At 55.9% G+C, this 26220-nt stretch overlaps 3 protein-coding genes across 4 annotated transcripts in view; 1 reads left to right on the top strand and 2 right to left on the bottom strand.

Moving 5' to 3' along the window:
• BMP1 (bone morphogenetic protein 1) overlaps positions 1 to 3358 on the bottom strand; it is a 48145-nt gene extending 44787 nt beyond the window's left edge. For both annotated transcript variants that reach the window (XR_650457.2, XM_003902512.2), the window contains exon 1: positions 2943 to 3358. Coding sequence is in view for 1 of the 2 variants with exons in the window: in XM_003902512.2 (XP_003902561.2) it covers positions 2943 to 3090 (148 nt within the window). In the remaining variant the exon portion in view is untranslated. The remainder of the gene's footprint in view (positions 1 to 2942) is intronic.
• A 670-nt stretch (positions 3359 to 4028) lies between these two features.
• Positions 4029 to 6740, bottom strand: SFTPC (surfactant protein C). The gene is made up of 6 exons (XM_003902511.3): positions 6632 to 6740; positions 5755 to 5913; positions 5302 to 5424; positions 4950 to 5060; positions 4438 to 4596; positions 4029 to 4242 (listed from the first exon to the last, which is right to left on the bottom strand). The coding sequence occupies exons 1-5, from the start codon at positions 6671 to 6673 to the stop codon at positions 4456 to 4458; spliced, it is 576 nt and encodes a 191-aa protein (XP_003902560.2). The 5' UTR covers positions 6674 to 6740; the 3' UTR covers positions 4029 to 4242; positions 4438 to 4455.
• A 4208-nt stretch (positions 6741 to 10948) lies between these two features.
• LGI3 (leucine rich repeat LGI family member 3) lies at positions 10949 to 21323 on the top strand. Its single transcript, XM_003902509.4, has 8 exons — positions 10949 to 12129; positions 13000 to 13071; positions 13833 to 13904; positions 14251 to 14322; positions 14425 to 14496; positions 16438 to 16607; positions 16786 to 16950; positions 19137 to 21323. The coding sequence occupies exons 1-8, from the start codon at positions 11924 to 11926 to the stop codon at positions 19952 to 19954; spliced, it is 1647 nt and encodes a 548-aa protein (XP_003902558.2). The 5' UTR covers positions 10949 to 11923; the 3' UTR covers positions 19955 to 21323.
• The last annotated feature ends 4897 nt before the right edge of the window (positions 21324 to 26220 follow it).

Genomic DNA, 26220 nt, shown 5'->3' with positions numbered 1-26220 from the left:
GGTTACTACCCAGCCCTGTGTGCGACGTGCTTCTAGCCCCACCCCTGTGGGGTCAGGCCAATGGGTTTCTCTGATTATGGGATCAACTGTGTCCCAATTCCTGCCTCCAAGGGCTCTCCAGGGGGTTGTTGGCTAGTCACCTGGGGTAGCCAAACAGTGCTGGGAATCTTGCAGAAGGACCCCCTTCATGGTTTGGCTGATTTCCTGACATACAGGAAATCAGGGCTGCCTCAAAATCTTCCTGGGCAAGGGCTAGGGAGGGCTTGGTGGCACCAGCTCTGAGCACACAAACAGACCAGCTTGGCTTCCTGCCCAATGTCCTGGTCTCACCCAGAAGGTCCAGGAACCTCTCCAGGCTATCAAGGATCTTAATTTTGCCCTTAGTACAACGGCAACCATAACTTGACCAGTAATGGCCCAACGAAGGGGCCTGGCTACCCTCAGAGCAACCCAAGAGGTCACAGGTAAGCTGTGGGAGTCAAAGGAGCTTTCACTTCCAGCCCTTGAAAAGAAGCAGGGACAGGCATGCCTGCCATCATCACCTCCAGCATCTGGAGGTCAGGGCTGCAGAGGGTACGGGAAGCAAAGCCAGGCAAGAGAAAGCAACGTGGAGAACAGAGCTGAGGGACCTGTGGCTAGAAGACAGTGGCACAGGGGTGTGGGTGTGAGTGCCTAGGAATGGCCATGTGAGTTTCTTCCAGAGGTGGGCAGCAGATCTCAAGCATCAGTCATACCCCAGAGGGAGGCTGATCTGACCCAAGGCCTGGCCTTGTCAGGCCCCAGGGCCCTCTCAGCCGCCCCCAGGCCTGGCCCAGCGCCCCACCAGTCTCACTTCACCCGATTAGAGTGCTTTCTCCAGAGCCCTTACTTGAAGCTCCAACTCAGCCAGCCCCACCCTAGCATGAAACCTGAGACTGGGGGGAGAGCCCTCAGCCTCTTGCTGCTCTGAAAATCACTCCCATTTCCAACAAGAAGGGAAAGACATCAGAATGGCTTCCCACCCATTCTTTAAGGCCTGGCCCCAATTGCACCTCCTCCACGAAGACCCCCCAGACCTTCCCAGCCTGCTGTGATCACATTTCTCTGCCACCACCAGGCTGCAGAGGGGTAGGAGACTCCCTGAGCCTTTAGCGTCCTACTCTCCAATGTGGCACTCAGTGTGGCTTGGTTTGTGCCGTTGGTTATGTCGGTAGGTGTCTTGGGTCCCTACTGGACTGTAAGCTCCTTGAGGGCAGGGTCCTAGCTTGTACATCTCAGTACCTCCCACAACATCCATTCCAGGCCCTAGCACATATTAGGTATTGATGGATTGATGGATAAGAAGCACAAGGAGACAGCAGCAATCCCACACTCCTCAAAAAAATGAAGTGAGAGTCTGAGGCACAGAAAACAGAGAGGAGGCAGCCCACATTTATTTAGCTCTGACTCTGTGTTAAGCACTATTACGTGTTTTATGTATGTTCTCATATTTAACCCTTACCACCAACTCTATGGGAAGATGTATAATCAGTCCCATTTTACAGGTGTGAAAGCGGCAGTCCAGACATGATCATTACCATTCTGAGGTAGTACAGATATAACAAGTGGCGGGGTCAAGATTGAAAGCTAGATGTGCCTGCCTTCAAAGTCCATGGGCAGTCCACTCTGCCCTGTGCCCACTCCCAGCACCCAGCAAGAAAGACGACAGCGAATGTCCCGGTTTACCCACAGCCCAGCAGGCGTGGAGGGGGAAGTGCTGAGGGATTTGCCCTGATCTTCTCCAATGGATGGTCTCTTATTCCTGCCTGTGGGCCATCCTCCCAAGAGAGTCCCTGAACAGGGTCTCCAGAGCCAGGACTAGAGCAACCTGCCCCTCCGCCCCTTGTGCCCCACACAAGCAGTCCAGTTCTAGGAACTATGCCACTTCCCCTAGCTCTGGCTATTTGGAGATGAGCTGAAGTCAGAGAGGCAGGAGTCAAGGAAAAGTTCTGTTATCTTGTCCCTGTGTGTCCCCAAACAGTCTGCCCGGGGCATCCAATCGGGCAAATGGCCAGAGTGCCTGGCCATCTGGTCACTCCAGGGGCAGGACCCCTCTGGACCCAGCAGGAGTGAAGGGGTTACATAGGGTCTTCAGAGACAAAGAACACACACACACAGGCAAACACACACTCCAGGGTCCTGACCTCGGCTAATTAGCCTCTGGTGTCTCGGGGGTGACAGAGCTGATATACAATATCTGGGTTCTCTTTGTATTTTCCCTCTTTCCACCCCAACTTGGCCTTGGCAGGGGTCTCCGGGCACATAGGGACAAAAGTAAGTCCCCCTTCTGAGCTGGCTTCTCTGACTTTGACAGCTGTCTCCTAAGTTCCAGAAAGCTGCAGCTACTGGTTAAACCACGGGATACCCAGAGAGCACGATCTCAGGGAATCCCTGGCAAAACTTTCTTCCACTTGGGCTGGGTGGTGGCCTGGGGGACCTGCTCCTCGGAAACTCAGGCCTCCCAGCTCCAAGCCAGACAGATGTGCAGCCCCAGGGCAGCCCAGACAGGCTGGAAAACACTCAGCTCCTGGAGCAGGAGAGATGGGGGAGAAGGGGAAAGAACGCGCGCACACACACACACACACACACACACACACACACACAGGAGTTTGGCCAGAAAAGTTTCCTACAGAAGGAAAAGTCGCCTTGCCCGCCGGTTTTCCCGGGACCCAAGGAGACTTCCCCTGGAATCCTCTGGGAAGATGAGAGGCAGCGGCAGCAGCTTCCACCAACAGCAGCAAAACTTCAGTCCGAAAAGTCCCCCAAACCCCCCTCCCTCTCCCCCTCGTTCTTTTGTTCCCCACTGCATTGCCAACCAGGCAGCTCCCGGCTTCCCACACTGGACTGTCCTCCCCCAACCCCAAACCCGAACCCGCCCGCGCCTCCCCGCCTGGCCCGCTGCCGGGGGGCCGGGGGGCGCTCACCCGCCTTGCAGGGGTCTTTGTAGTTGAGGGGCTCCGAGTCGTCCTCCTCCACCAGGTCATAGGTGTAGTCGGCCAAGTCCAGCGGCCGGCCGGGACGCGGGAGCAGCAGCAGCCCGAGCAGCAGAGGCAGGCGGGCCACGCCGGGCATGCTGGCGGGGCGGCGGCGAGGGAAGCGGGGCACTGGAGGCTAGGGGAGGGCGTCCCCTCGCCTGCTCGTTCGCTTGCTCGATCGCGACCGCGACCGCTCCCGCCCTCGCTCCCCGACCTCTTCCCCTTCCCTCCGCTCGCCTCCCTCCTTCCTGTCTCCCGCCCCCCGCTCGGCCCGCCGCTCCGCGCTTGTCCTCGGGCTGCAGCCGTCTCCCTCTCCCTTCCCTTCTTTTTCTCTTTTTCTTTCTCTCCCTCCCTCCCTCCCTCCGGCTCCCCCCCCCTTTTTAGGGAAATGAGCTCGCTGGAGGGCGGGTTTTCGCCCGAGCTCGGCCCCCCTCGGGGCCGGGACAGTGTTCGGCCGGGCCGGGCCGCGCGCCAGCCGGGGCGGGGAAGGCGCAGAACCGCGCGCCCGGGGAGGGGGCTCGGGCCGCCCGGGCCGCGGGCCGCCGGGCCGGGGCGGGAGCTCGGGCCCCCGGGGTGCCGGGAGGGCTGTCGCTCCCGAGATGCCCTCTAGCGGCGGCCTCCCCCGCGGGCGCTCGGCCGAGCCCCCGCCCCGCCGCGGGACACGCTGTCAGGTCCTCCCGCCGCCCCTGCCCCGCGCCCCCGCCCCGCGCCCCCGCCTCGGGTCGGTCTCTCCGCCGACGTCTCCCTAGCTCCCCTTCTCCGACCCTCTCTCTCTCGCGTCTCGCTCTCTGCGCTCTCTGTCTCTCTTGCTGTCTCGGTGTCTCTCCCACCTCCGGAGACGCCGCTGGAGGGCGCCGAAAGCCCGTGGATGGCTCCCCGCGAGCCCCTCTCCCCCGCCGGCGTGGACCCAGTCCCCCAGCGCACTGGGACAGAGGGAGAATGGCAAACCCCACTCTGCTCTCCCAAGGTACTTCCCTTCCCGGCCGGCCCCTGCCAGGGCAGGACTGTGCCCTACAGAAAGATAGAAGAAGACCCTTTGCTTTTCAATCAGGCTGCTTTATTCTGTTGTGGCAGGAGTTCCAGGGCCCCTGGGCACCACCTCTGCCCGCTCCCATCCTCTACCCAAACTCCAATTTCTCCGGGGCCTGTCCCTGCGTTGTGGGCAGAAGCAGCTTCTTGCCCGTCTGCAAAAGCTGCAAAAGACCCTTTGCCCAGGGCGTTTCCTGTCCCCCTGGGGCTTCCACTGACCCTGTGAAGCAAAGGCATGTTGAAGATGGACAGAGAGGATCGGGGGAGTGGGAAGTACCGGTCTGCGAGCCTCCCCTCCCCCTGAGCTCCCTGGATGACCCTGCTTCAGTGGATGCCCCAGCGCCTGGTCAGCGCGAGCGCTCCTCCACAGCCCGGGCAGGTGGCCCAAGCGCTCCCAGCGACCCTAGGATCACACCTGCTCATTTGAGGAGTCCTAGATGTAGTAGAGCGGCACCTCGCCACACAGGGTGCTCACGGCCATGCCCAGGAAGGCCAGGTCCCCTCTGGAGGGTGCTGAGCCTGTATCTCGCCCCTCCACCTGGTCCAGCTTAGAAGTAGGCACTGCGGGCTTGGCCTGCGGAGAGCATTCCATTTGAAATCTAGGAAGTGAGTTTGTATCCCGTGTGCAGCCCTTATTGTGGGACTTCAGGTATATCAGGCAATCTCTCTGAGCCTCAGTTTCCTCACCAGTAAAGAGGGGCTGTGCTAGAGTCAGAAGCCACCAGGTAGTGAGTGGACTCAGCTGAGCCCAGCAGCTTGGCAGTGGGGTGGGAAGGGAAGGAGTCGTGCAGGGGAATAGGGAGAGGGGCAGTCAGCAGGCAGCCAACAAGGAACGATGCTTTACAGGTGACAAATAGCCACCATTCAGACGCTCCTCCCAGCAGCCCTGGGAGGGAGACAGCCCACTCCTTTCACCCACACACACACCTGGAAGTTCTGGACTTTTCTAGTGAGCGCCTCAAGACCGGGGATGCTCTCTGGAGCTGTCTTCATGATGTAGCACCAGGTGCCAGGGGCTGGCTTGTAGGCGATCAGGAGCTAGGCACAGAATGCTGGAGATGATTTGGGGGTCCCTGCCCTGCTCTCCCTGCTCTCTCCCTGACCCAGGTCCTTAGCCACCTCCCTCTAGGTTGGGCATGGGAGTTATACTAGAATCTGGGGTTCAGGCCAAAAGGGCTGGAGGAGGGGGAGAGAAGGATGTGGATGAAGTGGCCCAGCTGGGTGGTTCTAGCAGAGCCTTGTCATTGGTCCCAGGGTCAGGAGGTCTGGGCATACCCACCCGCTGGTAGTCATACACCACGAGGCCAGTGGAGCCAACAGAGAAGGTGGCAGTGGTACCCAGGTGCCCACTCCGGGCCAGGTGTTGCTGGGCTTCCGGAGTCCCGATGCTCATCTCCAGAACCTGGGGATAGGGCATGGAGCTGCCTGGTTTTCCCCTTTGCTACTCAGCCTGTGGTACCCATCCCCATCCTCAGGCCTCTGTACTCAAATGCGCTTCCCTCTTTCCCGAGAGCTCAGAGAGGCTGGGGGGAGCCGCTGTCCTGCTGTGGGGCAGGGGCCCTGTGGAAAAGCCTGGGCTGGGTTGCCACCTGGTTTGTGCCTCTTTCCTTCTAGCTGTGCCCCTTGCCTCCTCCCCTCCACTCCCCTTGGACAGTTTCCTATCACCCATCCCACCTAGCCCCTCTGTCTGGCATGTCCTATGCCCACCGCCTCCCCATCCCACACCTCTCACCATCTCCGTGTGTTTCTGGCTCATGTGGAGACCCATGAGCAGGGCTCCCACAATCACCACAACGACAAGGACCACCACCACCACCACGATGAGAAGGCGTTTCAGGTGCACCGGGCAGCAGGGGATGCCAAATCGGCCCCGGGGAGCCGCGGAGTAGTCCTGACACAGTGGGGCAGGCAGGGAGACCGGCATGAGGTCATGAGGCTGCCCCTCTTCTCCCTGCACAAGCTGGACACCCTCCCACGGCCGCCTAGGGCTGGACGGTCAATGCGATGGACAGACAGGGAAGGGTTGAGGAGATCAGAGAAGGCTTCTTGGAGGAGGTGGCTTGGATTCTAACAAACCCATAGACACATAGAAGCTTAGAAGCAGGGTCTAGTTTTGAGGGACCCAAGAGAGCCTGCTTCACCTGTCTCTTCCTGCTGTGTCCCCCAGGCCCCTGGCATCTCAGTCATGGTCAGCCCCTCTCTGTTCCCCAAGTGATCACCTCCATGTGGTGACACAAAGTCTCCCTCCTTCCTGGAATGCCTTCACCTTCTCCACCAGGTGAGCTCCTCCTTATTCTGGCTCCAGCTCATGTGTCGTTTTCTCTGTGAAGTGTCCCCTGACTTCTGAAGTTTTTCATGGCTTCTGACTCGGAGCTGTCTACGGATGGCCCTTTCAATCGACCCCAATCATGGCTCTCGGCCCACGAACAACTCCACAAGGGTCCCAGGCTTAGTGGTCTTGGTGTCCCCCATCCTGACTTATCACAATCCTAGGTTAGTTGAGTGAATGGATCTGGATAAGGAAACAGGCCAGGGAGGATAGAGGAGGCAGGGCCCATCACACACACGCGCATACACACACACGCACACACACACGCAACCACACTCACCGGGGGGCTCTCCATCAGGACCTCTTTGCTGCCCACATCCATCTTGCTGCAAGTGCTATGCTGTCCTCTCCTGCTCTCCCAGGTGTGACCAGGGTCTTATATGTGTCCATAGGGAGAGAGGACAGAGGTGAAGGACCAAGCCCCCTGTGTGCCAGCCAAGCCCTTGGCTTTGAAGCTTGTTTGTTCCTGGCCCTCCAGAACTGAAGCCCAGATAAGCCAGCTGTGAGAGCCCCCAAGGGCCCTTGGCCCTGGCACAGGAGTCCTCTTGGCCCCAGCAAGAGCAAAGCTGGGTGAGCTGAGCAAACTTGCCCTTGGGCCATCTGCACCTCTCACCGTGGGTGTCTTCCTGGCGTGGCCGCCTTCCTTGCTGGCACCTGCCCCTGCTGCCCTGTGGCTTTCCTGATTCTTCTGCCAGCCTGAACCTCTCAGGCAGCCAAGGGTCTGACCATCACGTTTCGCAGCAGAATTTCTCGATGCATAGGGATGCACTGCAGGAAGGGGGTTCTGGAGGCAGCACCTGTAGACTCAGAGAGGACTCTGCCTAAAGCAGGAGGTGCTTTGACATCAGTTTTGGGGGTTTCATAAATCTACATTTCCCTGCAAGGACCAATTCCAACTTCAAGCACTCTTTCCCTCACCTCGTCTCCTCCCACACATCTAGTACCAGCCTCAAACTTGCCCCCAGTGATTATTTTCCTGATTCTGGAAACTGTCCCCACTGGTGGCAAGCTCTTACTGATGTGCAGTGCTTCCTTCTTTGCTCTGGGCTTGTCTGTCAATTGCAGGCTTTGCTGATGGCAGATTCCAGGTCTGACACTGCTTTATTCTGTCTGGACAGCCCTGCACAGGGCTGGCTCTGGTCACGGGTGGGCTCCCAGTCTCCCCATCCTCAAATCAGCCCACTCACCCTGTGGTCTACACTCTACCCCTCTAGACTCCCCCTTCTACATCCTCTGATCCTAAATTTGCCCTGAGAATGATACTCACCCAAATATGATCAACTTTCAGGACTGTCTCCTTCTCTTTTCTCTCTTTCCTAGTGCCTTCCCTAAAGCCATCTCTATGTATTTACGAGGTCAAATCTGCCAATGACTTTGGGCTGGCTCACCCTTTCTCTCAGGTTCCCTTTCACTCCTTGGGCCAGGTGGTCTCTAAAGTCCCTTCACCTCTAAACTCAGGTGGCTGTGGCAGCGTCCAGGCCTGGGCTTGCTCGCTTCACCTCCTATCTTTTTTTTTTTTTTTGATAAAGACAGCCCCTTTATCACCCAGGCTAGCATGCAGTAGCGAGATCACTGCTCACTGCAGCCTTGACCTCCTGGACTCCAGTGATCCTCACACCTCAGCCTCCCGAGTAGCTGGGACTACCAGAGCATGCCATCATGCCCAGCTAATTTTTGCATGTTTTATAGAGATGGGTTTTCACCATGTTGCCCAGGGTGGTCTTGAACTCCTGGGCTCAAGTGATCTCAGCCTCCTAAAGTGCTAGGATTACAGGTGTGAGCCACCATGCCCAACCAGCCTCCTGTCCTTTAACATGCCACCCCAGTTCCTGCCCCCTGCCCCAGCCCCCTCCCACCAGGGCCCTGCCCTTTGGTCATGAGCTAGCAGGTTCCCCTGTCCCCCCCTCCACCTGGAGGGCCTTTGGCCCCAAGGTTGCATAACAACATGGCATCTGAACTGAGAGCCCCTGAGAAGCTGAGAAACGCAGGAAGGAAGAAAGGGAAGGAAGTGTTTGCTCCCACCACCCTCCTCACCCCCGAGCTGCCCCTTTAAATATTTGCCTAAGACTCCAGCAGCTCAAGAGTGTCCTAGGACAGTGAAAGGAGGGGAGGGGTGCCGGGAGGAGGGGGAGCCCAGAGAAGCGTCCTCTCAGCTCGGCCTCAGCTGTGTGCAGGTGCCAGATGTAGGAGACAGCTCGCCTGCAGTGCCCACCCCTGCCCTCCCCCAGGGCCCCCACTCCTGCCCCCATCATCCTGGCAACATTGCGATTGATCGGCTGACTCACGCGTACTGGGCCTGAGCCAGGTGGGCAGCCAGCCAGCGGGAGAGCCAAGCACTGCAGGCATCTCGGGGTCCCTGTGGGCATCTCAGGGGGCCGTGTTGTCCTCACGTGGGACTTGTTCTTAGCAGGCACTGTGGGTGGGGCTTGCCACCATCACTGGGTGCTAGGAGAGGGGTCTCTTTCTTTGAAAAAGCCTCTGCTCTTTCTGGTCCTTGGTCTCCCTTGCCTGTTGCCCTTAGGCTGTAGCTGTCATAAGCTCTGTGGCTGCTGTTGCTGCTGCTTCTCCTTAAAACTCATTTTTGCTTGAGGGCTGAGGGAGGGTGCCCCCCTCCTGGAGCACTCACACTAACCAGGTGAAGGTCCTGGGTTCCTTGGAGAAGGAAACACAGAAGGATCTTTAGCTGGGTGTGCCAACCTTCCCCCTCCCCCATACCAGCCCTATCTGCAGCCTTCTCACTTTTTTGCCTTTTCTCCTTATGGGAGAAATGGCTTAAGCATTTCTGTGAAATGCCAACCTCCAATCCCTCTCCACTTCTCCAGTGTTATTTATTTATTTATTTATTTATTTAGAGACAGTGTCTCACTCTGTTACCCAGGCTGGAGTGCAGTGGTGCAATGACAGCTTCATAGCTCAGTGCAGCCTTCATCTCCTGGCCTCAAGTGATCCTCCTACCTTGGCCTTCCAGAGTGCTGATGACAAGTGTGAACCCTGCATCTGACCTTCTATCTCTCTGAATGCCACCCACCCAAACAGGCCAAGTGCCATTGGCACCTGCTCTGTGACCTCACTCCAGTTCATGGTGCCCTTTGAAATCCTCAGCCTCTCTGTGGCACCTTCACCTGCCATTCAGCACACATGAATGTTCTTGTCAGCTACATGGGTGATTTTTGTTGCTCTGTCTTCTAGCCCAACTGCAGGCCCTGGGAAGGAAAGGAGCACGCTTCCCATAGGCTTCTTTGAACCTGACACTGGGCAGGAGGCATGCAAACAGCCAACACTTAATGATAGTCAATGATGAGACCAATACCAACAGTGGTCAATAGTCCATGCCTTCTGTATGTGGAGGTCTCAGTGCTTCCACTGGCCAGCTCTCAGACCCAGCGTGAGTCATTCTGCTTTGCTAGGCACTAGTATGTTCATCTGTGAGATGGGTCAGGTACTAGCTGTCCACCTCACTATGCTATTATAAGATGGCATCATGGGTGTGACATCCAGTCGTCATCATTAGCATCATCTACTTCATCCTCTAGGGGACCTCCCACTAGCTAAGAATACAGCCCAGACTCGCCCTCTTTGTCTGTTTCTGGGTTGACCCCCTCTGAGAGCCCTGGGCGATGGACAGCCTCACAGTGGCCACCCCTTCTGTGTGGGCCTCCCCGTTTCCTCCTCCAGCCTCTCAGCTGCAGGGGTGGGGACAAGATTCACTTTGCTCTTTGTGTACTGGGCAGAGCCGTGCCAGGGACGGGTGGGGACAGTTGCCCAGCTGCCCCAGCCACCTCCCTACCCCCACTGCTTCCCTGCCCCCAAGTTGGCATGGGGAGGGCAGCTAAATGTGTGGCAGCAAGTAGACATCAAAGGGCAGGGGCATCCCTGGCTGGGAGAACACGACTTAAGCTCAGACCAGAGAATCCCCTGCTGGCAGAGTCTGGGGACAGCTGGGGAAGCGTCTTAAAGCCAGTGGTCTCGGTCCCTAGACTGGTGTGGAAAGAGCGGAAGACTAGAAGCGCAGGCAGCTTACAGCCAGGCTCCCCTTGCCCCATGCCTATGAGCTCTTAGGACAGTCATCCTCCGCCACGGGGGAGCTAACGTGGTATAGAGCAGCAGTCTTCAAGCTTTTTGGTTTCAGGACCCCTTAACACTCTCAAAAAGTGCTGAAGACCCCAAAGAGCTTTTGTTTATGTGGGATATGTCTGTTGACATTTATTGAGAAATTACATTTTTATTTACATATGAATTTAAAATATCAGTAATAAACCCATTATATGTTATGATATAAATCACATTTTTAATGGAAAAACTATTTTACAAAGCAAAAATAAAATTAGAAAGTGTCACTCCTTTAGAGTTTTAGAAATTTTTTAAATTTGGAACTTCATAGAAGTGAAAAGGGCAAATCATGTCTTAACAATATTAGGAAAATTGTTTTTACCTCAGAGACAGAGGAGGCCCAGGGCTACACTTGGAAGAACCCTGCATGGAAGGACAACCGTGAACGTTGAAGTTGGGCACAGTGGGCGGAAATCCCTGCTGATACATTTTTCTTCTGGTGCGACAGGCCTCACTTTTCTTGTCTGTAAAAGGGAATTACTATCACCTGCCTCAAACTATTGAGAGGATTAAGTAGGAAAAGTACAGAACACTTGAGATAGCAAACTTAGCCAGCCTCTTTTTGGGGGGGCCTCAGTTTCCTCATTTGTTAGACAAAGGGCTGGACTGAAAAATATCTAAAGCGCTTCCCAGCTTCAACAGGCTGTGGTTGAGCAGTGAGAAATGTTCCAGAATTCCACACAGTCCCACTCCAGCTCCAGAGGCTGTGTTTCCCTTTTCAGCTCATGCTGACACAAAGGTACATTCTGTTCAGCGGCGCGTGGAAAAACATGTGAATTCAGTTAGAAGCGCACTTCAGACTCCTCCAGGACGCCCTTGTGCTTCTAATCTTGCATGCTAACTTAGATATGCGTCTGCCACTCACGACATGCCCATGATGCTGCCTAGGGGATGTGTCCCCTCCATGCAAAGAAATCCAGGTACACAGAAGCACAGAGATCCCTAACCCCGAAGCGCCTCCACAAGGCAGTGTGTGCATGTGCCCGTGCAGAGACAGGTGAGCACCGGCGCGCACGGTCGTGCCCAGCACACGAAGGCACAAGTACAAGCTCACACGCATGCACTCACGCGCAGCCACACACGCGGATGGCCCCAGAGACAGCCCGGGAGAGCACACAGCGGCCACTCCTCCCCTTCGGTGACTCCCAGACTCGGGCCTCCCACCGCCGCCCCGCGCGCGCCCCCGCCGCCCGCGCCGCAGTCCGCATCCACCCCGCGCGGTCAGCCCCGGCTGCGGCTCCAGCTCCGCGCTCCGCGCTTCTCTCCCAAGCCGGATCGCGGGAGCGAGCAGGGGAGGGGACCGCAGCCGGCGCCCGAGGGCAAGAAGAGTCCGCAGGCGGGCCCCTGGCTGTGGCAGCAGCTGCCGGTGGCCGGGAGGTGCCAGCCCGCGCGGGGTGGCCCAGCCGCGGGAGCGGTGGGGCGGGTCCGCGGCTGCCGGCCCCAGGGAGAGCTCGCGGGCAGCATGGCGGGGCTGCGGGCCAGGCGGGGCGCGGCGCCGGGGCTGCTGGCCCTCTCCGCGCTCGGCTTCTGCCTCATGCTGCAAGTCAGCGCTAAGAGGCCCCCCAAGACGCCCCCCTGCCCGCCCAGCTGCTCCTGCACCAGGGACACCGCCTTCTGCGTGGATTCAAAGGCAGTGCCCAGGAACCTGCCCTCGGAGGTCATCTCCCTGTGAGTGTCCAGCCCCGGCCTTGGGGGTGGGGAGGGAGAGGAGGCCGAGGACAGCTCTGGGAGAGGACAGGAGAACCCTCGCTCCCCCTCTTCAGAGTGTGGGGACCAGGGGGACTGCAGGGGTCCTCAGGGCTGGAGAGTCCAGGCCCCAATCAGGCAGGGAGTTCTGCAGTTTTGCAGCCTCAGCGGCCATGGGTGGGGAAAGCAGGAGTTCACCACCAAGAATGAATCATCACCACCACGAGCGTCAGTGAGACCTACTGTGTGCTGGGCTCCAGACTTGGCGGGGGGGTTGCTTACATGAGCATGTGGACTCCTGCCTGTGATGTCACACCAAGGGCAGGAGAGTGGCAGCCAGGGCAGGTGGGAATGAGCTCTGCCCTCCCAGCACCCTGGCATGGGGCACACGCCTGCCACTGACCAGCCACTTGGCACCCAGCCTGGCCAGCCTGTCACTTGCAACAGCCAGCCTCAGGGGCTCCCCTTGTCTGTGGGACCAGAGAGGTTGTGAAGTCCTTAGGGACCAGGATGCCAGCCCCCACCCCCATGCCCCATCTCTCAACAGCACCCAGCCCATTGTGGGTGTTTGGATGATGATGATAACGGTGTGGGTGATGGAACCTTTTCTTGCCTGAGAGGGAAGCTGAGCCTGGGGCCATGGGTGCCCCAAGAGGCAATAGGGGAGGACTGTGGTGAAGGCAGGCAGTGAATTTGGGAAGAGAAGGGAAAGACACAGGTGGGGGCCAAGGTCGGTGAAATGGGGCGTTTCCAGGGCAAGTGAGTACAAAAGCCTCTGCCTCCATGTTCACCTCTCCCTGCCTCAGCACAGCCCCTGCAGACCCCACAGTACTGACTCGGGTGTCCCCGCAGGACCCTGGTGAATGCCGCCTTCTCAGAGATCCACGATGGAGCGTTCTCCCACCTCCCGCTGCTGCAGTTCTTGTATGGATAGGGCCTTGTGGAAGGGTTGGGGGAGCTGTGGGGATGGTAGCAGGGAACAGATCCTGGGCTGGGGAGAGGGAGAGTGGACAGAGGCAGCCTCTGGAGACAAAGATGCAGGTGTCCCTTGCGTTTGTTCTGATAGGATGTACCCAAAAGGTGGGGCAGCCTGGAGTCAGGGGAGTCGGGGCAGCAAGAGGACAGCTAGGGATGGCACAGAGAAGCCAAGCACGGGGGATCTGGGGATGGGCTTGGCGCCTCTGGAGACCCAAGAGAACTGGGTGCGATAATCTGGGCTAGTGCCTAAGGTGGGCACTGTGGGGCCATGTTAGAGACAGGTGACCCCAGGAATCACGGATCCCAGAAAGAGCTGGGGGCTGAAAGAAAGGGATGGCAGGAGTGTCTCCAACTCTACAAGATGCCGTCCATGAGGGACAGTTGTCCATGATGGGCTGGAGCGGGACAGAATGAGGGTGGGGGAGAGGGAGAGGAGATGCCACTGGGGAGGGCCAGGAGCTGGCTTGACAAGAGAACTCTGCCTCGGCCCATGTTTAGGAGCCAACAGGGACCCTGGGAGCTTCTGGGGCCAGAACAGGCTCCTGCCTGGCCTTGTTGCCCAGGTGGCCCAGGGATTCCCTATGGGGTCCCTAGGGGTGGCAGCAGGGCAGCCAGGTCTTGGGGAAGCCCAGGGCTGAGGCAGTGGGCTGGGGGCTGGGGCAGCAGGCACACCCTTGGAAGCTCTAATTCCACCTTTGTCTCTGCAGGTTGCTCAACTCCAACAAGTTTACACTGATTGGAGACAACGCCTTCACAGGACTGTCGCACCTGCAGTATCTGTGTGTGGGAGGGAAAGGGGCAATGGGAAAGAACAAGGGAGGGGGACCCCAGGCCTGGGAGGCTGAGGGACTGGGTAGGGATTGGATGACAATGCCGTGGGAGGGAGAGGTGATGGGAGGCGAGAGCCCTTGCATCCCGTGACGGCAGGACCTGAGCAGAAGGTCGTTTCATTCGTTTTGCCTCTACCCTACCTGATGCCCTATCCCTATGGCTTGATGATGCCAGACTCCATTTGGAAACCTGTCTTGGGGACATGGGCTGAAATCTAGGCTGGGGCATAGGGCAAGTGCTGCTGGGGGTCTGGCATCCTGTGTGACCACTGAGGCAAGTTCCTGCTTTCCCCAGCTTCATTGAGAACAATGACATCTGGACATTATCCAAGTTCACCTTCCGAGGACTCAAGTCCTTGACTCACCTGTGAGTACGTCACACATATACACACTGCACCAAAGCCCCACCTCTCCTGTGGCCTTTGGCCTTGGTCATGATCTTCAGATGACCTGAGGGTCTCTCTTGCAGCTCGCTGGCCAACAATAACCTGCAGACACTGCCCAGAGACATCTTTCGGCCCCTGGACATCCTGAATGACTTGTAAGGCCCGAGTCCTATCTCTTCCAACAGTGCTGCAGAGGGTGCATCCCTGGAGGGAGTGGTGTGGGAGTCAGAACTGGGATGGTCATAAGGTCTTGAGAAGCCGGGAGGGCTTGGGTCTGGGGGCCCCCGAGAAGGTGAGGAGGTGGAGTTAGATATAGATGGTAGCCTTCCAAACTGCATTTTTTCTCAAAGTGCGCCTGAGACACCATGTGTGTATGTTTTTGTTTGTTTGTTTGTTTGTTTTTTTAGATAGAGTCTCACTCTGTCACCCAGGCTGGAGTACAGTGGCACAATCTTGGCTCACTGCAACCTCCACCCCTTGGGTTCAAGTGATTCACCCTCAGCCTTCTGAGTAGCTGGGGCTACAGGTGTGTGCCACCACACCTGGCTAATTTTTTTGTATTTTTAGTAGAGACGGGGTTTCACTATGTTGGCCAGGCTGGTCTTAAACTCCTAACCTTGTGATCTGCCAAACTCGGCCTCCCAAAGTGCTGGGATTACAGGCGTGAGCCACCATGCCCGGCCAAAAATGTGCTTTTCAAGGCTGGGCATGGTGGCTCACGCTTGTAATCCCAGCACTTTGGGAGGCCAAGGAGGGCGAATCGCCTGAGGTCAGGAGTTTCAGACCAGCCTGGCCAACATGGTGAAACCCCATCTGTACTAAAAATACAATAATTATCTGGGTGTGGTGGCAGGTACCTGTAATCTGGGCTACTTGGAAGGTTGAGGCAGGAGAATCACTTGAACCTGGGAGGCAGAGGTTGCAGTGAGCCAAGATCGTGCCATTGCACTCCAGCCTGGGCAACAAAAGCAAAACTCAGTCTCAAAAAATTAAAACAAAAACAAAAACAAAAAACAAAAAAATGCACTTTTTAAAAAAAATTTATTTATTTTAGACAGAGTCTTGCTCTGTCACCCAGGCTGGGGTGCAGTAGTGCCATCTCAGGTAACGGCAACCTCTGTCTCCCAGGTTCAAGTAATTCTGCTTCAGCTTCCCGAGTAGCTAGGATTACAGGCATGCACCACTACACCTGGCTAATATTTGTAATTTTAATAGAGACAGGGTGTCTCCATGTTGGTCAGGCTGGTCTTGAACTCCCGACCTCAGGTGACCCGCTCGCCTCTGCCTCCCAAAGTGCTGGGATTACAGGCGTGAGCCACTGTGCCCGGCCAACATGTGCTTTTTTTTTTTTTTGGAGACAGAGTCTCACTCTGTTGCCCAGGCTGGAGTGCAATGGCGTGATCTCTGCTCACTGCAATCTCTGCCTCCCAGGTTCAAGCGATTCTCCTGCCTCAGCCTCCCAAGTAGCTGGGACCACAGGTGTGTGCCACCACACCTGAGTAATTTTTGTATTTTTAGTAGAGCTGGGAATTCACCATGTTGGCCAGGTTGGTCTCAAACTCTTGACCTTGCGATCCACCCACCTCAGCCTCCCAAAGTGCTGGGATTACAGGTGTGAGCCACCACGCCCAGCCTGTGCTTTTTAAATTTATATTTGATTGGACTCCACATTAAAGTTCAATCAGGGGGAGGAGAGTTTGAAAGTTTTGAGTAAGTAGTATATAGCATATAGTAGTGTATAGCATAGCCACACTCATTTATCATTATTTATAAGAAAATAAAAGCCTTGGATTGTGGGAGGCTTAGAGGAGCAGGGATGCAACGTACTGCTGTTCAGGTTGCATACTGCAAAAGCCAACCTGGCCAAAAAGGTCAGCGAGGGCTGAAACTGACTCCATATTCTGCTGGCCAAGCCTGTGTCTATGGGGCTGCATCCAGCCAGAGGAAACCTTTTCTCTAATCAATACGAAGATGCGTGTGAAAGACTTGCAGCAGCCTTGACCAGCTCTATTTCTGAAAACCTGGAGGGCCTGGGTGGGCAGAGCCCTGAGAGCCTGTCTCTCTCTGTGCCCTCCTCCTCTGCCCTCATGATGTAGGGACCTGCGGGGCAACTCACTCAACTGCGACTGCAAGGTGAAGTGGTTGGTGGAGTGGCTGGCACACACCAACACCACGGTGGCGCCCATCTACTGCGCCAGCCCTCCCCGCTTCCAGGAGCATAAGGTGCAGGACCTGCCGCTGCGGGAGTTCGACTGCATCACTACGGGTAGGAGGTGCCCCTGCCTTGGGTGTCAGCCCACGTCTACCCCAAGGCAGCTTTACAGGCGTGAAACCCCCCCACCCTGCCCCACGACACCCAGTGGCAGCAGTAAAGCAACCACCGTCACCCAAGCAGCCCTTCCCTTCTCCCTCTGGTCTTCAGTAACACACCTCTCATCTTGCAGATTTCGTGCTGTACCAGACCCTGTCCTTCCCAGCAGTGTCGGCTGAGCCCTTTCTCTACTCCAGTGACCTCTATTTGGCTCTGGCCCAGCCAGGTGTCAGTGCCTGCACCATCCTGAAGTGGGACTATGTTGAGCGGCAGCTTCGAGACTATGACAGAATCCCAGGTACCTGCACCCAATTTGGTTCTGCTGACCCTTGCCAGGGGGAGGGGGGAGTGGACTCCGTCATTTAACCCCATTGAGTTTCTGTAGGTAGAGGGATAGATGAGACATATTCTCTGCCCACAAGAACTTTCCAGTCTTTGGGAGGAGGCCAATATATACACAGATATCATCCATATGATAGGCAGATGTTAAGAGGGAGATATGAACATGATGCTCTAGCAGCACAAAGGACAAGCCTACCCTGGGCAATCAGGGAAGGCTTCCTGGTGGAGGGGGAATACCTAAGCTGAGTCTTGAAGGAGAGAGGAAAGGGAGGACTCAGAGGTGATCCCCGGGTGTCTGGCTTACGTAATTAGATGGACTGGGAAATGAGGAGGAGACAGGAGTGACTATTGAGCAGTTTTGGATCTACCAAGTTTGAACTGAGTCTTGAAAGCTGAAGGAGACTTAGCTAGGAGCAAAAAAAGTGGAAAGAGTGTTTTGGCAGAGGAAACAGCATGAACAAAGTCAAGGAGGTGTGCAATAACTTAGTATGTGACTGTGTGTATGTGTGCAAATCATAAGCAGCTTGTATGACAAGGGATAAGGTTCAAGGTGGGGAGTGGCAACCAGAGATTCATGAGTACCAGCTCATTGACAGGGTTTAGGCAGAATGTGTGATCCAGTCTGCATTTTAGAAAGCTTCTTGCATGGAAAAAGGCTAGGTGTGGGGCCAGACATGAGGGCAAAACAGTAGGGGGATATGTGCCTGTCTGCTAGAGGGGTGCTGGAGCCTGGATATGAGACAGTAGCAGTGGGGATGGAGGGAGATATTTAGAAAGAAGGGTTAAACTGACACCAGATAAAATAGAAAACTTACATTGCCCTGTCTCCATTAAGGAGCTTGAAGTCAGTATTAAAGAAAAAAACAAAAACAAAACACCTTCCCCTAAAAAAACCTCCTGGCCCAGAGAGCTCCCCTGGTGAACGCTATCAAACATTTAAGGAGAAACTAACACCAATCTACATACACACTATTAGAAAGTAGAAGGGAAGGCTGTCGGGACTTGAGGACTGATCAGGGAAGGGTGAGTGGAGGAGAGAAAGGTGTTAGGGATGACTGCCAGGTTTCTGGATTGGGAGACTAGTGGAGCCACAGCTGAAATCAAGAACAGAGGAGGAGGAGGGCAGGCTCAGCGATGGGTATGGAGCTCAATTGTGAGTTGTGAGTCATGACTGAGTTTGAGGTGCTTGTGTGGGTGTGTGGGCCAGAAGAGTCTGAGGGAAGATTAGGAGCTGGGGTGTGGCATGGGGATCATTAGCATCTGGGCAGGGCAGACCAAGCTCCAAAGAAGGGATTTAGGCAGTGACTGCCAGAGCCTGAGGCTCTACACAAATTTCTCTTAGGGGAAAGGTGGGGTTGCAGTGAGAAGGAAGGAGGGGTGAATTGGGGATGTCAAAGTAGAGATGCTGGGCAGCAGCTGGAGACCCCAGGACAGGTGAGCAGTGTGTGGTTTGATGTGCCTGGTGCCCCAGAAGGGCTCCGATGAAGCTGATTGTGAGTACAGGTGCACATGGGCATGCATTCTTGTACATAAAAGCCCTTTCAAAAGTGAGAACTCTTGGGAGGATGTGTTCTCATGTGCTGTGATGCAAACAGCAAGGTGTCTTGGGTATACCTAAGATTCCTCTCCCCTCTGTGGATCCACTCAAATTCTTCCTCCCTTCCCTGCCTGGCCACTGCCAGTGGGGTAGCTTTGGGCAAGTCACTTGCTCTCTCTGAGCCTCAGTTTCTTTCTGTGTGAAACGGACAAAATCACAGGGTCCTTTCCAGAGTAATGAATTCCTCATCGACGTAACATGTGCTTACATTCAGCATAGTGACTGCACACAATAAAAATTCAATAACTGACATTATGGTTAAGCAACGAGTCACTATCAAGGGATACCTATTTTGTGCTGTATCAGCTTATATTTGAACCCTAGGGGTATGGGTGGAACAAGGGTGATACTAAAACTGGCTATTAGCTGTGAAACAACTGGAAAGCATTGAGCACTTAGTGGATGAACTTAAGTGTGGGTGGAATGGTATAGCGCAGAGTCTTAGTCCTGGCCCAAGGTTAGAAGGGACTGGCCTTCTCCAAGGGGGTGGGATGGAGTGGGAGCTGCCAGCCTGCCTGATGCTGCCTGCCCCTGTCCTGGCACAGCCCCCTCTGCAGTGCACTGCAAGCCGATGGTGGTGGACAGCCAGCTGTATGTGGTCGTGGCCCAGCTATTTGGTGGCTCTTACATTTACCACTGGGATCCCAACACCACACGCTTCACAAAGCTGCAGGATATCGACCCACAGCGCGTGCGCAAGCCTAATGACCTAGAAGCCTTCCGCATCGACGGCGACTGGTACTTTGCCGTGGCCGACAGCTCCAAGGCGGGCGCCACCAGCCTCTACCGCTGGCACCAGAATGGCTTCTACTCCCACCAGGCGCTGCACCCCTGGCACCGCGACACCGACCTGGAGTTTGTGGATGGCGAGGGCAAGCCACGGCTGATTGTGTCCAGCAGCTCCCAGGCACCGGTCATCTATCAGTGGAGTCGCACACAGAAGCAGTTTGTGGCCCAGGGTGAGGTGACTCAGGTGCCTGATGCCCAAGCTGTGAAACACTTTCGTGCCGGCCGCGACAGTTACCTGTGCCTCAGCCGTTACATTGGTGACTCCAAGATCCTGCGCTGGGAGGGTACCCGCTTCTCGGAGGTGCAGGCCCTGCCCTCCCGGGGTTCGCTGGCCCTGCAGCCCTTCCTTGTGGGTGGCCGCCGCTACCTGGCGCTGGGCAGCGATTTCTCCTTCACCCAGATCTACCAGTGGGATGAAGGACGACAGAAGTTTGTACGGTTCCAGGAACTGGCTGTGCAGGCTCCTCGGGCCTTCTGCTACATGCCTGCTGGGGATGCCCAGCTACTCCTGGCCCCCAGTTTCAAGGGACAGACGCTGGTTTATAGACACGTTGTGGTGGATCTCAGTGCCTAGGGTGGTGCCAAGGCCTCTGGGCTCCTCAGGGTGGCCACTGGAGGATGGGTGGGGGCCTCTGTGAGCACCACGTGTGCCCGTGTGAAGACGCAAGGCCAACCTGCATCCATGCCCTTGCATCTGCACATGCCCAGTGTGCACAGGCACACCCTGTGGACTGGCCCAGGAGTACATGCATCATCACTGCAATCAGCATGAACACCAGGCACCCCTGGGACACCTAGCGCCCAGTTCCTGTGACCCCAACCATAGCCTCCCCTCCTCTGCAGCCTTCCCCACGTTCTGCCCCCTGTCTTATGCATATGAGTGGTGCAGGGTGCTGGGAGCGAGGGGGGCCGCACCCTCCCGTCCTTGTGCTTCTCCTCCTGGCCCTGTGGTCTTTCCTGTTGGTGCTCCAGGCATTGTTTACCTGCTCTTGCTCCCCACTGTAGCCCACGGCCATATCTGTCATACTTCCCCGGGGGCACTCACCCCTGCCCCAACCTGTCTGCATGCTCACATGGACGCGGACAGACACACTCAGTTACACACTCACACGCCCGGTCTGCACTCCATGTCTGTCTGTAAACGTGTCAGGGCACGTGTGCATACAAGCAGATTCAGCACTGCCTACCAGGCTCTCCTGTTACCTTGCCTCTCTGCTTGGAGGGGGCCCCCTTTGCTCACCCCCAGCGTGCCCCCCACCCAGAACTGATAAGGATGAGAATGGTGGTGCCAGCTTCTTAGGGCCTGCTTGGCGTCCTGGGGGCAAAGCCCCTCTGCCTGAAGCAATAACAACAGCAGCAAAAGCAGCCCCGGGGAGCTGCCGGGGTGTCTGTCTCTGTTCTCCTTGGCGTTTCCTTCATGGCCCTGAATCCCAGCTCACCCATGGATGGAAGACCGCCCCCCCCCCCCCCGCCCCGCCTTCAACTGAAAGCCTTTCTGCCTTCCTTCCTGTGGCTGTTGCTTTCTCAGGCTTGGACTGTCCCCTGGTTCACCCTGTCTTTGGGATGTGGTCCCTGAGCTGGGCAGGCTCCTTGGGTGGATTAGAGAGCTGGCCAAGCTATAAGCACCTGAGCTACCTGCAAGGGTGCCCAGAGTGGAGCTTGGCCTGAGGGCATGTTGTAGCCCTGGCCCCCCCAGTCCACAGAGGCCCCCAGGAACACTGCCTTTCAGTGGACAGGGTAGGGACTGGTGGGAGGGGCCCCATGAGCCTGGCTTCTGCTGCCCTCTGCTGTCTGCTGAGATGCCAAGCTAGTGGAGAGGGAGTGGGCTGGGGTGGCCCTGCCCTGTGCCCAAGTGGTGTGATGCTCCTTGTGGCAGGATACCAGGGTACTGGGGGGCAATGCTATGATTCACTTGCTTCAAATAAAAAGCTCCCTCCCCATAACCGGCTCTCGGGTGTCATCAAAATGTTTCATTGAAAATGGAGCCTGGCCCTGCCTGCCCTGCCGCCCACGGGGAGCCTGGCAATGGCTTCCAGACCTTCTTCCTTCTGGCTCCCTTCTTTCTGAGAAGTGGGCATCCCCAAGGTCAGCTGGGGCTGGGGTCAGGAGTTCACAGGGATGACACTCAGGTGCTGGTGTGATGAGTCTCCAGCACCTGGGGCTGACTCACAGCTAGTGTTCCTTCCTGGAGATTACAGTCCGGGCACCCACGAAGACTTGAGTCTGTCCTGCCATCAGGCCAACTCCAACCAGTGCGGCTGAGGATGATCTCAGCAGTCCGTCTTCTTTTATCCCGATGCCTGTTCCTCCACTGGGCAAATGTCTGTTATTGCCACCACATCCACCCAGATGAGACCTGGGAGTCCTAGGTGACATCTGAATCTCTCTTCTCCCATATTTCATAAGCCAAGTCCTCTCCATTCTTTGTCCCAAAGGTTTGCTAGAGGGGCACTTTTTTGTTTTGCTCTTTCCCAGCTCAAAGCTTTGTCCAAACCCTCCTCATCGCCCATTGTCCTGGGTCACTTGCCAGTCCCCGCCAACCTGCTTCTCAGTCTGATTTTTTTTTTTTTTGAGTTGAGTTTCACTCTTGTTGCCCAGGCTGGAGTGCAATGGCGCGATCTCGGCTCACCACAACCTCTGCTTCCCAGGTTCAAGCGATTCTTCTGCCTCAGCTTCCCAAGTAGCTGGGGTTACAGGAATGCGCCACCATACCCAGCGACTTTTTTTGTATTTTTAGTAAAGATGGGGTTTCTCCACGTTGGTCAGGTTGGTCTCAAACTCCTGACCTCAGGCGATCTGCCGGCCTCGGCCTCCCAAAGTGCTGGGATTATAGGCGTGAGCCACTGGCCTGGCCTTTTTTTTTTTTTTGAGATACAATTTCTCTCTTGTTACCCAGGCTGGAGTAAAGTGGCCCTGTCTTGGCTCACTGCAACCTCTGCCTCCCAGGTTCAAGCGATTCTCCTGCCTCAGCCTTTCGAGTAGCTGGGACTACAGGTGCCACCACCAGGCCCGGTTAATTTTTGTATTTTCAGTAGAGACAGAGTTTCACCATGTTGGCCAGGCTGGTGTTGAACTCCCGACCTCAGGTGATCCGCCCGTCTCGGCCTCCCAAAGTGCTGAGATTATAGATGTAAGCCACCACGCTCGACCATCGGTCTGATCTTTCTAACATACACGTTCCTCCTGTCCTCCCCTGCTCAGGAACCTGCCTTGGCTTCCTGCTCAACAAGCCCATGAGCCTCTGCCCAACATGAAGATCTTCTGTGACCTGGTCCCACTGTACACACCCAAGCCCTGTGGGCAGTCAGGGTCCCTCAACATCTCCGTGAGTGGAATTGAGAGAGCCTAAGACCGTCAGATGGGGGCCGGGTGGGGTCAGTGCTCAGGGTGTCAGTGCAAGTAATGAGGTCTCGGGGACAGCACACTGAATGGCAAAACAGGTGTTGTCGAGCAGCTGGGACCCCTCTTCTCCTCTTCCCCCGTGGGCTTGAGTAAACGGAATCCTTTTGTGGCTTTGTGTGGGTTGGTGATAGTGCACGGGACAAGAGATGGAAACGGGGCAAATGATAGATCCTTGGGCGGGGTGCTTGCTGTGTGACCCTGGGCAGGTCAAATCCCTTCTCTGGGTCTCCAGGTTTTCATTTGTCCTTCAGAGCCCCTTTCAGCTCTCGCATGTCACAAAACCCCCTTCATTTCTCTGTCTTCAGCGAGCACCTGTGAGCAGCTGGGCGCAGAGGATTGGGTCATAGTCAGAGAGCCCAGGGAGCTCACAGCCAGCCCAGGGAGTGGAGAACTGGAAACAGTGGGGTCTGGAGCGTGGATAACATGGGTGTGAATTCTGGCTCAGTCCCTTCCCGTGGTGTGAGATTTCAAGCAAGTCAGCTGATTCCCCTGAGCTTCAATTTCTCCTTCTGTGAAGCAGATTTAAAAACTCCACTTCACGGGCTCTTGATTCTGCCAGCCGGGTGAAACCAGCTAGTAACACTCAGCCACGTTACTTAGTCTATTTGTGCCTCGGTTTTTCTTATTTATAAAATGAGTATAATCGTGATACCTACCTGACAGGGTTTGTTTGTTTTTTCCAGCTTAGGCTGGAGTGCAGTAGTGTGATCTTGACTCACTGCAACCTCCGCCTCCTAGGTTCAATTAATTGTCCTGCCTCAGCCTCCCAAGTAGCTGGGACTACAGGAGCATGCCCCCTGCCTGGCTAATTTTCATATTTTTAGTAGAGACGGGGTTTCACCATGTTCGCCAGGCTGGTCTTAAACTCCTGACCTCAATGATCTGCCCTCCTTGGCCTCCCAAAGTGCTGGGATTACAGGCGTGAGCCACCGCGTCCTACCCTGACAGGGTTATTTCTCATGAGAGTGAAATGCATTAGCATATGTAAGTCCATTGGTGTAGTGTTTTGCCTTGGTCTATAGGAATATACGAAAACAGAAGTGGCTCAGATAAGGGTGTTTTGTGCAAGAGGAGGAGGTGGATCTTTGGAGAGAACTGTCTGTGGGTGATGGTTCCTCACCCATCCTCAGTCTCGGAGCCCTTGTGCCCCATATCTTACCTGTAGCCTCTGACCCGGCCTCCTCGCCCCCAGCAATAGGTGACTTACCTGCTTTCCACCTCCTCAAACATGCTCTTAGCTTAGCAGGCACCTCCATCATCCTGGGGAGGCCTGTCCTTCTTTTCCAAATGGGAAACAAGCCCTTATCCTGTGCTTGGGAGAGGTTGCCAGGGAAAGTGGGTTGAGTCTCCCAGACATGCTGGCACTCTGCTGCCCAGTAGAAAGATAAATATCACTTTGACAGCTGCTGCCCCCGGGGGGAGCTCTTCTGATGGGTGGGAGGCACTTTCCTCCCTTGGCCTGAGTGCCCCGCTTTCTGTGTGTGCCTGCTGGGTCACTTGCCCTGGGGCTTGTCCACGTCCAGAGTGCTGCTTAGCAACCCAGTAGAACTGGGTGACTGTGTCAACAGCTCAGGACCAAAGGCTGCAAGAGGCAAGGTCCACTCACTCTGCCAAGACCAGGGATGGTGACACTCCTCAGCTGCCAGCCTCTTGCCCTCCATGCTGAGCCTTGCTGTCAGCGCAGACCTCTGACATCTCTTCTCTTAGATTTGCCAAGCACAGGCATTGGGACCAGGAGTCTCCATCCGTGAGACCATTCCAGCTGAGTGGGCTTTGGGTGGGCCCAGGGAACGTTTCTCAGCAAATGGGGGTAGACAGAGGCATGTGATGCTAAGGTCAGGCACGTGGCCCCAGAAGGCAGCCATCGGGGAAGGGACAGTTCTGCAGCACGCACCAAAGGACCTGAGGCTCACATGTGCAGTGACCTCCTAAGTCATGGATGTCCCTTTCCTCCTGAGCTGCTCCCCTCTTCAGTCACACCTTTCCTCCTTCAGGGAGACCCAGGACACTTTTCACCTAGAGAACCATGTCTGTGCCTAAAGATGGACAGGGGCTGGGGCCTTCCTTAGGGGTTCCTCTAGCCCTTGGCCTTTTTGGTTATTCCAATGTGTGTGTGTAAGGGGGGACAGGCAAATGTGAGGGGGTGGTTAAGAGAGGAGAGGGAGACATGGGGCCTCGGGGGAGTTTCTGCTGTGGGCTGGTTTCACTGCTAGCTCTCACACCCAGCAATACCAATAAAACTGATGATAATAATTAAGACCATATAATCACCATGTGTTTATTTATCCCCCAGAAGCCTCCTTTCCCTGGCCCCATGATTACCTATTCCATCCTTATGATAGCTGGTGGGCGTTAACTGTGGCTCCAATAAAAAGCAGTAACTGCCTGTGTTTCCACCCCACACGCCCGGACAGCTTTGCTCCCACCCTTTGCAGGGTGGGAGGGACACTATTTTCAGAGGGAACAACAGAGGCAGTAAGCTGAAGATGTCAAAAAGAATGAAACCTCACAGAGCAAGTAGTAGAAGCAGCAACGTTTGCCTTCTGTTTTAGAGCCTTCCCCCTTCTTCCTGGTGTCTGCCTCCCGCCCAGAGAAACTTCTCCGGTTCCACGACCCTCTGCAGGACCACTCAGCCTGCAGCTGCTGATCTCTCAGAAGACTGATCAAGCCGAGCATGTAGCCACCAGCCGGAAATAAATACCACTGGGTGATACTGGGAAAGTTGCTTTTCACCACTGAGCGTCCTATTTCCTACATGGTAAAAAGGATGTTTGCAAAGACTAAGACCTTGCGTGCAAACGTGCATTACAAAATGGCAATGGTTGATACTACTATTAAGGGCCCAGTGATATTTGTGTATTTGGCTCAGAGGAATAGGTGGAATTTCAAACTTCTGCTGAAGAAGGAGTGTGGGAGCTGGGAGCTCTATCCAGAATGCCTCAAATCATCGCGGTCAGCCTGCCCCGGAGTCAGGGCTCTGGAAAGGCATCCCAGAGAGAAGGGAACCCCTGAAACCTGCGGGGGCGAAGAGTCCCTCAGGTTCCCTCTCCCCCCACGCCTCCCCCCTCTCCCTCCTGGACCCACTGGTGTGAGACCCGGACTTGGGGGCGCTCAGCCAAGCTTCCTGCCTGAGCCTGCGGGGATCCTCCCCTCTACCCCACCAACCACATCTCATGCCTTTACCCATTTCACAGACGGGAAAATGAGGCGAGAGGGAAAGACACGGGGAAAAGCCAGTTAAGGGTCGCGAAAACTCTGGAGTCCAGATTTTCTTTGTGTGCCGACCCCCACACTCCCCCTGCTTTTTCGTTACAGCTTCCCACGCTCTAATCTTTCCGATTGGGAAGGTGACTCCACTGTGGGCCCCGCGCGCGAGTCCCGCGGCACATCGCCCCTTTAAGGGGCCGGCCTCTCGCCTCCCTGACCTCGCCCCGCCCC

The sequence above is a fragment of the Papio anubis genome, chromosome 8 (assembly GCF_008728515.1).
Source record: "Papio anubis isolate 15944 chromosome 8, Panubis1.0, whole genome shotgun sequence".
Taxonomy (NCBI): Eukaryota; Metazoa; Chordata; class Mammalia; order Primates; family Cercopithecidae; genus Papio; species Papio anubis.
Note: the sequence above shows the minus strand (reverse complement) of the source record. Positions and strands in the feature narration are given on the sequence as shown.